Source organism: Ostrinia furnacalis, unplaced genomic scaffold, assembly GCF_004193835.3.
Source record: "Ostrinia furnacalis isolate ACB-3 unplaced genomic scaffold, ASM419383v2 OfSCF4876, whole genome shotgun sequence".
Lineage (NCBI taxonomy): Eukaryota > Metazoa > Arthropoda > Insecta > Lepidoptera > Crambidae > Ostrinia > Ostrinia furnacalis.
Window position 1 is genome coordinate 87,971 of NW_021135115.1, and position 15,166 is coordinate 103,136.

A 15,166-nucleotide genomic window follows, 5' to 3' on the forward strand; every position below is an offset into this window, starting at 1 on the left:
CAGGTTGATTGCAGAAATGTTTCGAGGTCTAGATTGGCCGGAGGATAAGTTTCACGTCTTAAATGATAATATGGTGAGACTTCGGGGCTTAATTACATGCGCCACTTGGTCAGCCAAGCAGCTGACTTTTCAACAGTCTAGTCGCTTTAAGGTCACAATTACATTTGAGGGAGGCCGCAGCTTTCTAGTGTCTGGGCTACTTTACTAGTAGATGTTATAGAGAATCGGACCAAGTACAGAGTCCTGGGGTACTCCAGCTCTGCAGCTAAAAAGAGAAGATTTAGTCACCGAGTTTCATTTAAAACTGTCTGTCACTGAGATAAAAATCCATCAGCAGGTAGTAGAAGTGTGCTGGAATATACTTTTTAATTTCATAGAGTAGTCCTTTAGATGATTTAGCTGAAGCCGCAGCGAAAACAGACGTACAGGATTCTTTCTTTTCCAAACATTATACTGATTAATTATGGTTGGTATGGTTTCTGCCAAAATTTATGGTCGGGTATACTATATTACATGGGTCATACTTAGGCAAGGGAATAAACGAACAAGAATGATCCTTTTCCATAATTTTAACAATACAAATGTCAGATTAATTGAGCGATAGGAGAATTCGTTAGGGGACTTGCCAGTCTTATGGATCATTTCCATTCCAAAGTTGAGAAACTTGCGAGGTTCTCACTCAGTGTGGTCATTGTCAAGACCATGGACTTCATGGTGATCAGATCAAATGCAAGCTTTACGAGGGTCCATTTTGGCTATTTCTTTAGCTTAGCCATCTCTCTTAGCGTTAGTTCTTTCGTTTTAGCCGAAAGACGTCCTGCGCTGCTCGCAGGTACTTCCTCCGACCTTCCCCAAATCGTTGGTCCACCTAGTGGGAGGCCTGCCCACGCTACGTCTTCCGGCTCGTGGTCGCCACTCAAGAACTTTACTGCCCCAGCGGCCATCAGCTCTACGAGATATGTGCCCCGCCCACTGCCACTTGATTTTAGCGATTCTGCGGTCTATGCCAGTCACTTTGTCCTCCTGCGTCTTTCGTCCTCACTAAGCGTAATAGGAATCAATCTTCTACTTTGAACTTGAGGAGGGTAAGCGGAAATATGGAGGTCAACTCCTCAGATAGTCAGGTACAAAGATGTCCAGAAGCAGCATACGAAAAGATGCAAAATGGGCCCTCTCAAATCATAATGGGAAGGTTTGGCAGCACAGCACCTAGAATGGCGAGAGATTGTGTAGAGGCAAGTCCGCGAGTTCAAGGAGCAGCACACAACTGAACTCGACGCAAAACGCGATGATGTAAATCTCGTCGATCTGCCGCCATTCACTATAATTATGTTGGCGCCGGGCTTAGATACTTTCAATGTGCGAGGAGTTTGCCGCGAAGATCGGCTATGTAAGTCATCTTCAGGCACACAAGCGCCGGTAAGACAGCTAAGTTGAAGTGGTCACCATGACCGAAATCGGTCGGATGAATCATCATCATCAGTAGAAATCAAAGGCAGGCATAGCTGTAAGTCTCGGATCAAGTCCAATGCTTGATCTTATTTTTTGGATTGAATTGTGTATTTTTTGGATTATCCGTATCAATGGGTTTAAACTTTAAATAAACCGGCTTGTCATGTAGCAAAGGTCTGAGATTTTTCTTTTCAGTTCGCACTCATGTATTACCGGACCTATTAAGCGGAGAACACTTTGAGGGAGGTACTTTGTTGCCTTCCAGAGGTTGTGGTTCCCATTTGCATTCCGAGATATATTTGCCAATCTCTGTGTGAGTGATTCGCTCAAAGTATAGTCCAATAGTGTGGGTTGTCTGCCAGACAAAGGCGGGGATTTTTTTCTTGACAGCAAGAGGTACCGGCACCTCTCGCGATCAATTTTTACTAGAACAAGCAGCAACTTAATTAATTGATATAGTTAGTATTAAGTTATTTAATCAATTTATTAGTATATCAACGGCATTAAGCTCGCCTTGTGTACTAATTTATATGGCATTAAAGAATAATAATATTATAGTTAGTTATTCTGCCTTCGAAACACAAATTAGTACAGCATAGAAGAGGAATAAATTGCAAATAGTTGGTACAGTATCAGTATCGGCGCGCCGACAGCTGATCGTCGGCGGCGGCGGCGCGAAAAAATTCGCGGCGGCGGCGGCGCGCCGGCGTGGCGCCCACCTCTAACTTCAACTACACCTTTAGTTTGAAATACATTCGACATCAAATAAATCGCACCTCCCGCGACAAGCACTTTCAAACGTATGCATCCCCACTTCCCACCAATATTGGCACCATTTAAAAGCCTAGTTCTAAACTTCATTTCATTAAAGGAAAGGTTTTTATCCCAAAAATGTGTCTTTAGACGGATCCAGAGTCACTTCTTCAAAAAATAGGTACGCTTGAGCCAACTTTTATGGCTATAAAACTTTTAAGTTGGGATTAATCTTTATCCATCTGTTAAAGAGGACACGTGTGATCATTATTTGGTTTTATAACCATAAAATTTGGTCTAATTGATCCCAGAGCCCAAAGTGAGGTCTTTTTTCAAATCANGGCTATAAAACTTTTAAGTTGGGATTAATCTTTATCCATCTGTTAAAGAGGACACGTGTGATCATTATTTGGTTTTATAACCATAAAATTTGGTCTAATTGATCCCAGAGCCCAAAGTGAGGTCTTTTTTCAAATCACATTTATGGTATACTAGCTTTCCGCCCGCGGCTTCGCCCGCGTGGAATTTTGTCTGTCACAGAAAAACTTTATCGCGCGCGTCCCTGTTTCAAAAACCGGGATAAAAACTATCCTATGTTCTTTCCCGGGACTCAAACTATCTCTATGCCAAATTTCATCAAAATCGGTTGCGAGGTTTAAGCGGGAAAGCGTAACAGACAGACAGACAGACAGACAGACAGACAGACAGACAGACAGACAGACAGACAGACAGACAGACAGACAGACAGAGTTACTTTCGCATTTATAATATTAGTTGGGATGATAATCATTTATTTAGAAATTAAATGTGTTTTTCTTTAAGGATATTTATTGGGCTTTCAAATGACACCAATATTGTTGGGGCACCATGATTGTGTCAGAAGAAAATCTTTAAAGTTCGCGTCGCGGAAGGTGCGGTTTATTTGATGTTGAGTATAGTTTCTAAAAAAAACAAATTCTAGAGAAAAATTGTGCAGCATTTGCCAACTTAAAAATGATAACTTCAAAACAATAAATAACGTGAATCTATCTATCTAATTGGATGACTTACTATCACCTTCGTGACTACACTCGGGCTCGAACCCCAGACCTAGCACCCTAACGATGTTATCTGTAAACGTTGTTAAATATTGGCACGCGACTGGCCCGTGTTACATTAGAAACTCATTATGGATGGACGGCCTTTTTTTGAAATTTTATTACTTTTTTTTTATTTTGGTCCAGGACTTTTTTCGCTGTGACTTCTTTATAAGTGACCAGTCATGTACAATTTCAATATTAACACTGAAAAAAAAATCTAATTTATAGTTGTTTCATTCATAACTTTTTATTTCTTTTCTATACTGTAATTTAAGTAAAACTTAAGTTAGAAAAAGATAATGATTGTTATTGTTGAAAAAAATAATCCCAACTAATATTATAAATGCGAAAGTAACTCTGTCTGTCTGTCTGTCTGTCTGTCTGTCTGTCTGTCTGTCTGTCTGTCTGTCTGTTACGCTTTCCCGCTTAAACCTCGCAACCGATTTTGATGAAATTTGGCATAGAGATAGTTTGAGTCCCGGGAAAGAACATAGGATAGTTTTTATCCCGGTTTTTGAAACAGGGACGCGCGCGATAAAGTTTTTCTGTGACAGACAAAATTCCACGCGGGCGAAGCCGCGGGCGGAAAGCTAGTTAAAGCTAAGAATTGAAGTGTTAATAATCATTAGAAAATGCTTAAAAGATCCGTGTATTTAGATTAAGGCTAAGTTGTACCATCTTACGTCAACTTTAACAAACGTCAAAAATCTGTAATACTCCATACAAAAAACTCCGGTTGTTGTCGTAGTTACGGTTAAAATAAGTTGGTGAAACTCCGCCTAACCGTTTATTAATTTTAACTGTTTTTCTCTAACTAGCAATTTATGAAAAGTTTCAAGTATCTTTTCAGTCAGGTAAAAATAAAATGTACATAGTACGCAGAACTGACGGCCGTTGGGGCAGCAAAGTTCTGGAGTGGAGGCCGCGTACCGGAAAACGCAGCGTGAGACGTCCACCCACAAAGTGGACCAACGAAATCATAAAGGTAGCAGGAAGGCGCTGGACGCAGGCCGCTACCAACCGGGCAACATGGAAAGCATTGGGGGAGGCCTTTGTTCAGCAGTGGACGTCCTATGGCTGAGATGATGATGATGAAAAATAAAATGCAGTGTATATTGCATATTTCTTTTATTTCTCGCCTTATCCCAGCAGACTCATAATATTACAATGCATATGACGAAGATCATCCAACTACTATCAATAAATAACATTAATATTTAGAATTAAGCATTATTCATTTATTAGGCTAGCAATATTACAGAATTACATCGAAGCAACATGGCAACACATTTTTACAATCTATTGGTAGAACAGGCAACACTGAATTAAAATTATTTTATCGTCTTTGGTGTTCATATACTTTTTCGGTTAACGTTAAAAATATTTTGGTTTTGGTAACAATTTAATACTATGATATGAAAAAGAAACAAGCCTAAGTAACTTATAGAAATAAGTAAATATTGTTTTAGAGTATTAGGAAAAATACAAAATAGTAATTAATCTTTTACTATTTTATTGCTTTTATTGGGCAAACCGAGAAAAACTTTTTTCACATAACAAGAAATTCAAGTAAAATCTTTAAAGAAAGAAGCTATTAGTCAGTTCTTTTTAATAACTATGTACAAAATTATCTATATACTTACCACTGAATAAATACATGGAATCCGTAAAACATTCTTATTTACAAAACTATATACAACATGGAATGACGATGATTTTTGTACGTTACATTTATTTGAATTTAGATTATCCTCCATAGCTATTGTATTCTCTAATAAATAAATGTACTAGGTCGTTATCACTAGGCCTTAATTAACACTTAAATATAAATTACAAAAATTACAGTGCGACAAGTTTGAAAAAGCAATATTATTCTTATTTTTGCAACTCAAAACTCTTTTTTAAAAACAGAGATAAAGTTACGAACCAAACGTCAAGGAAGACACCACCTTATTTTTATTTTTCAAAAAAAGTTTGTAGTTCCATTTTCAAACATTTGAAAAGTCTGCTACTTGTCGCACCTCTTTGAACGATTAGCTTTTTGACACATCGACATGACTAGTCCGTTCTAAATTCAAATTCAAAATTGTCCGTCCGCACCGCTGTCGTTCCGGCGAGCGGCTTCAAGCGAACACTACACTAGACTGGACAGCGGCGCTCGGGAGGTGACTGGAGACGCTGGCAGCGGCTGCAGCTGCTGCGGGGCTTGGGGCTGGAAGTAGACTCCGGGTTCGTTCGAAAATTGCGGATGAATAGGTAATGGAGTGTGGGGCATAGACGTCGGTCGCGATTCGTGATATAAAATTGGGACTCGGACAAGTCGTTGCGCGGCGTGAGCCATGTTCGCCGCTTCTAATTCAGCAGCAAGTTGTCTTTTCCACTTGTTCCTTCTGTTCTGAAACCAGATTTTGACTTGTGTTTCTGTGAGATGCAAGCTGGCAGCTAGACCGGCCCGTTCTGAGCTGCTAAGATATCTCTTCATATCGAAAGTGGATTCGAGTTGGAACACTTGGGATCGGGAGAAGACCGTTCTGGTTTTTTTCTTTCTTTTGCCGAGGTTGGCGGTGTGGTCTCTTTTTTCGTCTTTGTCGAAGTCGTCGCTTTCGTCGACGTCGGGGTCGGAGTCTTGGGGGTCTTGTTGTTGCGGGTAGAGCGCGGGGTGGAGGCGAGGGGAGCGGGGGGACGAGCGGGAGGGGGAGGGGGGCGTGGGCGCCCGCGGGGGGCTGCGCGGGCGCGGGGAGCCTCCAGCTGAGCCTTCCTCGTTGGTTGTTGAATCCTCTGCAACAATAGAAAGGATTTTGTTAGAAAAAGTGTCAATATTTGACGTTGAAACCCTACCTATTTAACGGTCAGAAACTTTAGATTTGTTAAGTTGTCGCAAGTAGTAGTATTACTTAGAAAGATTTTTCATGTCGTATGTAAAACTTTCCAAAGTACTACTATTTTATTTAAGTTTCATGTCTCTTTCGAGGATAATTTAAGCTTGTTACTATCCGCTCTATTTTCTTTGAAATCTTAATTTTACCTTATTATGTATAAACATAACCCGTTACGTAAACATTTTACGAGTATTATGCTCGTAATATTAATAAATAAGCTAATTGCTTTATGTAACGAACGTGTGGTTTTAGCTTTATAAGCAAGGCCGTGTTTAGTCACCGAGCATTAGAATAAACCGAATTAAGCGGATTATGGCGTCGATCGGGATTCAGTTAATTTAATTCAGCAGCTTAATAGAAAACAGATTGAATTTGCTGGTTGATTTATAGTACAGTCAACAGCACACATGACTCTACAATTTGTTGAAAAATAGCCTTTTACAACTACAGAAGGCATCACAGTGTTTACATGGAAATAATAATAAATATGCGTCGTTTGTACAAGGGCAGCAGTGTGCGATTTTGCAACAAAACTGTGCAATCGGATGACTCCAGTTCTTCACACATATTTTGCTTCCAGTGGGACTCGAACCCACGACCTCTGCTGTATATAACATGCGCATATAAGCGCTTAGGGGTGGTTTCACTACAGTTGTCCAACACCTTTGATTTACCAGAAATAGTCCAGCAGTCGACATCCTACCAAATTTACTATCAAATAACAATAAAATCAACATCACGTGACTTCCTAGTCGAGTCCATGCATTATCACTGTTGTATTCTATTATTTTGATTTTCAAAATAAAAAGCAATAAAATCAGCGTCACGTGAATTCCTAGTGTCTAAATATCGCGCGACTTTCTTTCTCTAGGTATGTAATATTCGAGTCACTGTTGCGTTCCATTTTCAAGATCAATGAGCAACAAAATCAACGTCACGTGACTACCTAGTGTCTAAATGTCACGTGACTTCCTTTCTAGTTTGTGTAAAGCCACTGTTGTTCCATTTTCAAAATCAAAAAGCAACAAAATCAGCATCACGTGACTTCCTAGTGTCTAAATGGCACGTGACTTCCTTTCTAGTCTGTGTAAAGCCACTGTTGTTCCATTTTCAAAATCTAAAAGCAACAAATCAGCGTCACGTGACTACCTAGTGTCTAAATGTCACATGACTTCCTTTCTAAAGCCTTGTTCGTGAGCACGTAGGCACAAAATATAACAGAAGGTAAACTCATTTATGTAACTCGCTTTGCATACCTCTCTCGCTCGCACGCTCGGCCGTCGCGCTAGGGTTGTCTTGTCATGTGTTGCGTTTATTTCGTTATGATAGAAAAATGTAACTCTTAATACTATGCAAGAAAGACAATAACAGATATCCACGTATACTTATTTATATTTAGTACGTTATTATAGTAATAGTTTGCAAACAAATACACGAGAAGGAAGTAGTATTTAGTTGAGTGGTTGACACTATTATCCAACTAATATTATAAATGCGAAAGTTTGGATGTCTGGATGTTTGTTGCTCTTTCACGCGATCACTACTGAACGGATTTTGATGTAACTTTACAGTATTATTGTTTATAACCCTGAATAATATATAGGCTATAATTTATGACGATCTGTGACAAACTAAATTTCACGCGGGTGAAGCCGCGGGCAAAAGCTAGTTATCTAATAATTNATATCGATAGTTTAAATTAAGTTATAATAAAAATTTAAAAAAGTAACAAACAAAGATGTTTTAATAATTTAGTCTAAATATTTTACAAATAATATATACGTGCATAAATACTTAAATAAGCTTTATTTAAAGAAAACATATTTAATAACATTAAGTTGCAACTTCAAATGTTTGTCACGAAAAACATTATTTAAATTAGCAATAAATCGTGTAGCAAATTAAATTATAATCAATTTGCAGTTTTGATTTTGTTTGTTTCTCTTGACGCCATGTCGACATGTGCGTTTCTTACGAATGCGAGGCAACACTGGCTGCACGAAGCTAGCGTGGGGTGCGGTACCAGGTGCGCAGGGTACAAGGTGCTTCGACCTGGTTTCGCATTGTGAAGACATTTTATTACTTCCGTGCGGTACCAGGTCTAAAAACCTGGTATTAAGGTAGGTACATCATTGGATTCTATTTTAAGAATACATCATAGAAAAATATTCATCACTTTCCTACACCGGACCCAATTGAAGTTATGCCTTTCGCACGACAAGGAAGACTATAATTTTCTTAGCCGCACGGTAAGCGAGACGTGCACAAGGTCTATAGACCTGGTTTCGCACTCAACGTGTTAATGATGAGTTTAAGCAACCAAATACCGAACAATTAAAATACGACTTTTTCTGTTCACTCATTTTCGTCAATTGCGCAAAACAAAATAATATCACAGGCGGTTGACCGGCGCGTGACTCAAGCGAACCACAGGGAACGTGTGGCGAACGTCTGTCTGTCGCGCCACGTCGCGCTCGCATTCGTCCAAGACAGTCTTGCTCGAGCGGTGTCTATGTGTGCGTGGCTCGAGCGCGTTTAGTATGGAGTTTGTCTTCTGTTATATTTTGTGACGTAGGCTTGGGTTCATTGGACAAAATTCTAGATTCAGGCTAAAGTTTGTGTAAAGCCACTGTTGTTCCATTTTAAAAATCTAAAACCAACAAATCAGCGTCACGTCACTTCTCAAAGACGTGTCCGCGTTCATCAGCAAGCATCGGCAAAACAAATCACGGATTAGCATTCAGTTGGGCTCGTGTGAATTCGTCGCGATCCAATTACGCGTCGCGACGCCTGCCGTTGGGCAATTTGACGGATTCCTCTTTAAACTAATCCACGGATTAGTCCAATTACGTATCGGTATGTGACATTTGGTTGGACAGTTCGAGTTCGAAATAGTTGGATTAAACAATTTTGTGATAGACGTGTTTTGGTAAGCTCTATCTTGCAAACAATGTTGATTTGATATGAATTGATTCAATAAATGTTACGAAAATATCAAGGTAGAGTTTAGAATTTTCTAAAAAAAATCTGAGAAATAAAGTTACAACTCATCAAAAAGATCTCTGTGTTATTGTTAATAAATTAAATACCTACCTATCGGGTCTTTTTAATTTTCTAACATGAAAAAAATATTCTAATTTAAAGTAGTTAATTGTTTCACTTCGAAAATAATAAAAATAATACTGGCAATGCTCATGCAAGATTATGAAAAAAACTGTAAGCGATAGAAAAAAAGGAATAAATACCGTTCGATATTCAAAGTTGAATGGAACATGAGCTCAAACCGTGTCATCGATGCATTGCATGAATCACTACAATCAAAAGTTGCGTAATCTTTCCGAAGGACCTTACCCCTTTCGCCATAAAGCTCAATCTAGATTGCACTGATTTCATTTTCGAGTTCACGCGTGTCTAGTGGCCCAGTATAACTTGAGCTGGGGTGAAGTTTGGTTTGTTATGTATGGGAGGTCTAGTCGACTGGTCAGTCGTGTGATTCCAATTGATTTTAGAAGCCAAGTAGGTAATCCTTTGTTACTGCTCGTTTGCTGTTTACACAAACGCTTAGTAGATAAGTAGTTTAGAAGTTTGCACGAATATGCATTTTGTAATATATTGCGTAGCGCTTCGTTCGATTATATAAAAGGATTGGAGACACGAGTAACTTAAGTGCCTTGGCCTTCAGGCCCTAAGTAAGTGGTAAATGATCAAATACTTAATACCTGACACTTCTTGGAACTTGATATTATTGGATGATAAGTTCTTAAAACGCTTTTGAAGTAGGTTATAAAAACTAAGATGAGCAATAATATTAGGTACAGGACTTACAGCAAGAAAATCGCGACCAAAAAAATACTTCTAAAGTGACTAATAACAATAAGCGTTTGAGCGCAGTACAGGTAAATAGTTAAAAAAACAATCAATCATCGATGTAGTTCATCAATTATTGCGGTAACTCCAACTTAACAAAGTACTGGCTGAAGTCATTACATTTAAAAAAACAATGCCAAAAGGAAAACCGCATTCGAAAATTAAAAACGACTCCAAACTGGCAACACGTTTTGGCGCGAAGACACACGACATCCTTACAATGGGTCAGAGAGAGATGCATATACGTTTGACATTTCTGCGGTGCGCAGTGTTGCTACACGCGAATAATCGCGGGTGGATGGTAGAAAAGTATTGTTTGGTCGGTTTAGGCCGTGTGAAATGGCGTGCTCTTTGTTTGGAAAGATGGGTTTTGGAAAATTAAAACGGGGCTGGAGTGATGACGATTGCTTGTTTAGCCATGTGTGTTATGGCGAGGTGGGCAACGGGCTTTGTTCGGGTCCGTTGCACTGTGACGTAATGTTTTTCGACTGAGTTCAAGCGTGCTATTAATATTGAAGTTTAAGAAGTTAGAAGAATGCTTAATCAGTTATGACATTTTTGTCAGAGAAAGTGTGTGTATAGACTCTATATTTTGTTTATCTTAGAGTTAGAGCATTAGGCTTCCAATTAGATGCTTACGACTAGTTAATTGTACTAGAATATCTCAATCCCATCAAAAACAATACTTGTCAAAAAAACCAAGTCTCGCAACTCAGTTGTTCTACGATAAAAAGTTGTGAGATCCATGTAATACCAAGTCCAGGCCAGGAAATCTCTAACGTTTTACATAAATTATTGACTTGGCCATCGCACTAAATAATATTTTAATTTACACGTGTTTTCATGCGATGGCCAAGTCAATATATTTATGTAAAACGTTAAAGATTTCCTGGCCTGGACTTGGTATTACATGGATCTCACAACTTTTTACCGTAGAACAACTGAGTTGCGAGACTTGGTTTTTTTTGACAAGTATTGTTTTTGATGGGATCTCATTTCTTTTTGTATTTTGTAGACAGCAGTTATGTATCTAGAAAACTGGACCGAAATTGAAAAATTTTACTCGACTTGGCGGTTGCACTACCGTGCCCCCAAATATTTTAGTTTTTCCTTGATTCATACACCAAACACTACTTATATTCCAAATTTGAAGCTTCTAGGTCTGCTAGAAGTGCCTTAGAATTTTGATGATCGGTGAGTCAGTCAGTGAGTCAGTGAGTGACAAAATTAAGTAACTTTGACCCGTTATAATTCTTAAACTACTGGTTCAAATTGAATGAAATTTTAAATATACCGTGTCTTTACAATGCCTGCATAGCTAATGAAAATTCAGCCTTCTAGTTTTATCCACAACGAAGTTACAGGCGGTTGAAAATGGCCTGAATTGCTTCGAGAAAAGGATGGTACGGCCGTGCCACTTTTTTGCTCGACTTGGTGGGGGCACTGCCGTGCCCCCAGATAATTTAACAACTTAACGTAATGAAAATCAGGCCTTTGAATATGACCAAAACACAGCAAAGTTAAATTGAGTTCAGAGATTAGCTTAAGTTAGTGTAAATTAACTTCAATGACTTAACTATGACATCTATCGGCCATTTGAATGCTGGCTTTTAATGAAAGGCTTAGACTCCAAGAGAGGCAAAAAGTTTCTAAGTTCATGTTATTTCTTATGTTCTATTTTCAATTAACATTTTCCATCCCTCTACAGTGGCGCCATGTAACGTAATTTAAACGTTACAAAGCTCCAGTTTTCGCACCTAGATGAAAAAAAAGTTTCTGTTTTCAAACAACATCAATTCCGAAAAGTTCTATTTTCAAATGACAACAGTGGCGCCATCATAAACGCTCCAAAGCCAGCTCCAGCTCTAAGCTGTCGCACATAAATAAAAAAAACTTCTAAAGATGACCCACGCTGAACTGTCCCGCCAAACTCAATGACAGGGGGGCGCTACCATCGTTCAACTATATGGTTTCCAACATGGCAAAAATCGGAACCAGCGATCCGGTATTGACAGTGGCGCCCCACTGTCAATGTCATGCATAGGACAGTTCAGTATTTTGGAACTATAATTTTCAAATCACATCATTTTGAAATTGTTCTATTTTCAAATGTCATCCCACAGTCAGTGGCGCCATAGACACTCCAAAGCCCCATCTTTCGCGCTTAGCGCCGAAGCGCGAACCCGACACCGTCGAATCACGGTAACGCGAGCCGCGGCCATACCGGTGCGTAATCCTGCGACATGTGTTGCGTCCGATTCGATTCCGTAACGCGCGCGTAACTTTGTACAGGGTGTTTGAGAATACGCAGCTATAGGTACACACACAATACTTTTTGAAAGTATAAAGATTTTGGGGTATTAAAACAAATATTCGACAAAATGCCGCCGCTGGACTACCTATCCACTTGTGTCACAAGCTTACCGGTAGGCCTAGGATGCGTGCCTAGACACGCTATTTTATCGATTTGACTGATTTTTCAGTCAAAAGTGGTTTTGTCTCTTTCACAAAGTCACTTTTGACTGCAAACGATGTTTTTTATTATAGTTCTTGCAACTCACGAAGGCGAGTGAGCTTTACTTGTGTGCGTACGTGTACATGCACATAACGATAGTGTAATGTCTGTCAAAACTTTTGAAAAACGGAGCGAGCCACCACACATGTAAAGCTCACTCGCCTTCGTGAATGAGGGTTTTCGCAATTGAAAAATCCGCCAGATGGCAATACGTAGACGCGAGGTTCAAATGCTGCATGATTGGTGGATTTTGACATATCTGTCAATGTCATGTCAAAAATTCATTCATTCATTCATTCATTCAATTTCAATCGCGGAAACCCTCATTGCAACAACTATAATAATAATAACCTCCTTATTAACCCTCCTTTTGCTTTGCCGTAGTCGGGTAAAAATATTGTAATAATGTGTGTCTAAAGCCTGGTCCGTGAGCATGTAGAATCCTGTCCAGTGACCCCAAGCTGCCCATCCTTGTCGCTCGCACGTAATTATGTTGCTGTCGCGCTCGCTCACTCACTGCGGGCGCGCGTCGCACAGTCGCGACAGTAATATAATTACGCGCGAGCGATAAGGATGGGTAGCTTGGGGTCATTGGACAAAATTCTACGTGCTCACAGACCAGACCATAGTACCAAATTAACATCTTTCTTTCTACATACCTCTGGGGGGCGAGATTCTCTCCTGCGGCCGCTGCCAGTACCACGGCGCGGGAACCAAACCCCCGTACCGGCCGGCCAGCGCGCTCCACTGCGATATTAGGCCCAACCTGCAACAAAATATTTGGGTTGACTGGTGTTACAAGTTGGAGAGTTCCAGGTTTGGTGCCCGGAGAGGTCAAGAGTGGCATGGCGAGCGGATGTGTGTGGCAGATGTTTCGATAAGCATGCCAATTTTTAAAATAAATGGGCGCAAAGGATCACCGATTCTAACACCCGTATTCACAAACGATGCTTGCTTAAGTGAAGCAGCAATGCTATGCGAAGTCGTACGCATGGCACTCCGCCACTTAAGTGTTGTCTATGAATAGGTTTTTGGGATCCTGTGCGTCCACGCGCACTGTGATACCTCATAGGAATGTTTGTGAATACGGGTGTTTTATTCATTATCACACAAAACATCTTTAAGTGACAAGAACTTCATCATCATCATCATCATTTCAGTCACAGAACGTCCACTGCTGGACACAGGCCTCCTCTAATGAATTCCACATCGCTCGGTTGGTAGTGGCCTGCATCCAGTGCCTTCCTAAACTTAATTAAATTAAGAAAAAGTAAAAACTATTTTAGTAAAATCAGCTAAATAAATTATGCCTCATTATTATATAAATATTTAAATGTAACTCCTTAGGCCTCAGCCTCGAACTTAGCGGGCAGCGAAAACAGCGGCGCGGCAGCGGCGCCGGAGCGGGCAACGAGCGGGCAGGGGCGAGGGAGCGGGTAACGAGCGGGCAGCGCACTCCTTCTTTTGCCCACAATAAATCGAGCGTTAGGAATAAATTTGAATCGAAATAAAATTGTCGCCGTTGTTCAGACATTTCGTTTGCGAATAAAAACAAATATCTTGACAACACAACCCCGAACACAACACTTCGCCGCTAAAGCGCCGCGCGAGCTGCCCGCTTGTTTCGAGAACGGGTCTGCGTTGCCCGCCCCGCTCCCGCGCCGCCGCCGCCGCCGCCCCGCTGCCCGCTAAGTTCGAGGCTGAGGCCTTAAACCCAAAAGTGTCTTTCTTCCAAAGTGAGATATAAGATGGAGACGGATGAAATATGGAAACATTACTAGTTCAACCAAAAATAAACACCTTATAATTTTGTCCAAAATCCACCAATTGCAATCACAAAAACCAACTTTATCCAAACTCCGAAGTAGTGTTAGCCTAAGTGCACGATTTATACCCGAGCAGTCCCAGCAAAACAGTGATAAATCAATTTGTTGGGAAAAACAGGCTTTCATTTATTAGATCATCCTTAGATAATAAAACCAGCTCCATGACATGTGTAGTCATCCGAATTACTGCTCTATTCTCAGTTTGGCCGCAAAGTTGACTGGAGGAGAATGCCGAATAGCATTAAGTCCTCCTTTTGTACCGTGATTTATGTGCATGAAGGTTTTAAATAAATATGCTTGCAGATTGTAAAAAGTATACGAGTACTTGAAAGATGGTAACTACAGCTTATTTAAAAGTGTATTTAAAAGATTTGTAACTACAAAATATGAAAGCAGTCACACACGTCTTTTCATTTGTTCAAAAACCGCTCATTGCAATCACATAGACCAACTATATCCAAACTCCAAAGTAGTGTTAACCTAAGTGCACGATTTATATCCAAGCAGTCCCAACAAAACAGTGATAAATCAATTTGTTGGGAAAAACAGGCTTCCACACTTACCCCGATCGGTATCAATATCGATTGTTTGGCAAAGGGGATTGCAGCACTACGCTCTTGGGAGCGTCGCTTGTGGCTAGTGATGTGCTATCGATCGATAACGGACAGGTGACGGTAATTAAAAACATTTAACTAAGTTTTTATCTTCTATTCTTTCTAAATATAAAAGGAGAAACTGACTGACTTAGTGACATATCTACGCACAGCCTAAACGGCTTAACGTAAGCACTTGAAA

The 15,166-nt window shown here is 40.0% G+C and overlaps 1 protein-coding gene across 1 annotated transcript in view; it reads right to left on the reverse strand.

The window, feature by feature from the left end:
• Window positions 1–4,846: 4,846 nt before the first annotated feature.
• The window catches only part of LOC114360075 (homeobox protein Hmx), a 33,951-nt gene continuing 23,631 nt past the window's right edge, over window positions 4,847–15,166 (reverse strand). Inside the window, exons 3-4 of the mRNA XM_028314632.1 lie at window positions 13,205–13,311; window positions 4,847–6,062 (exon numbers count right to left, since the gene is read on the reverse strand). Coding sequence (XP_028170433.1) covers window positions 5,419–6,062; window positions 13,205–13,311 — 751 coding nt within the window. The 3' untranslated portion in view covers window positions 4,847–5,418. The remainder of the gene's footprint in view (window positions 6,063–13,204; window positions 13,312–15,166) is intronic.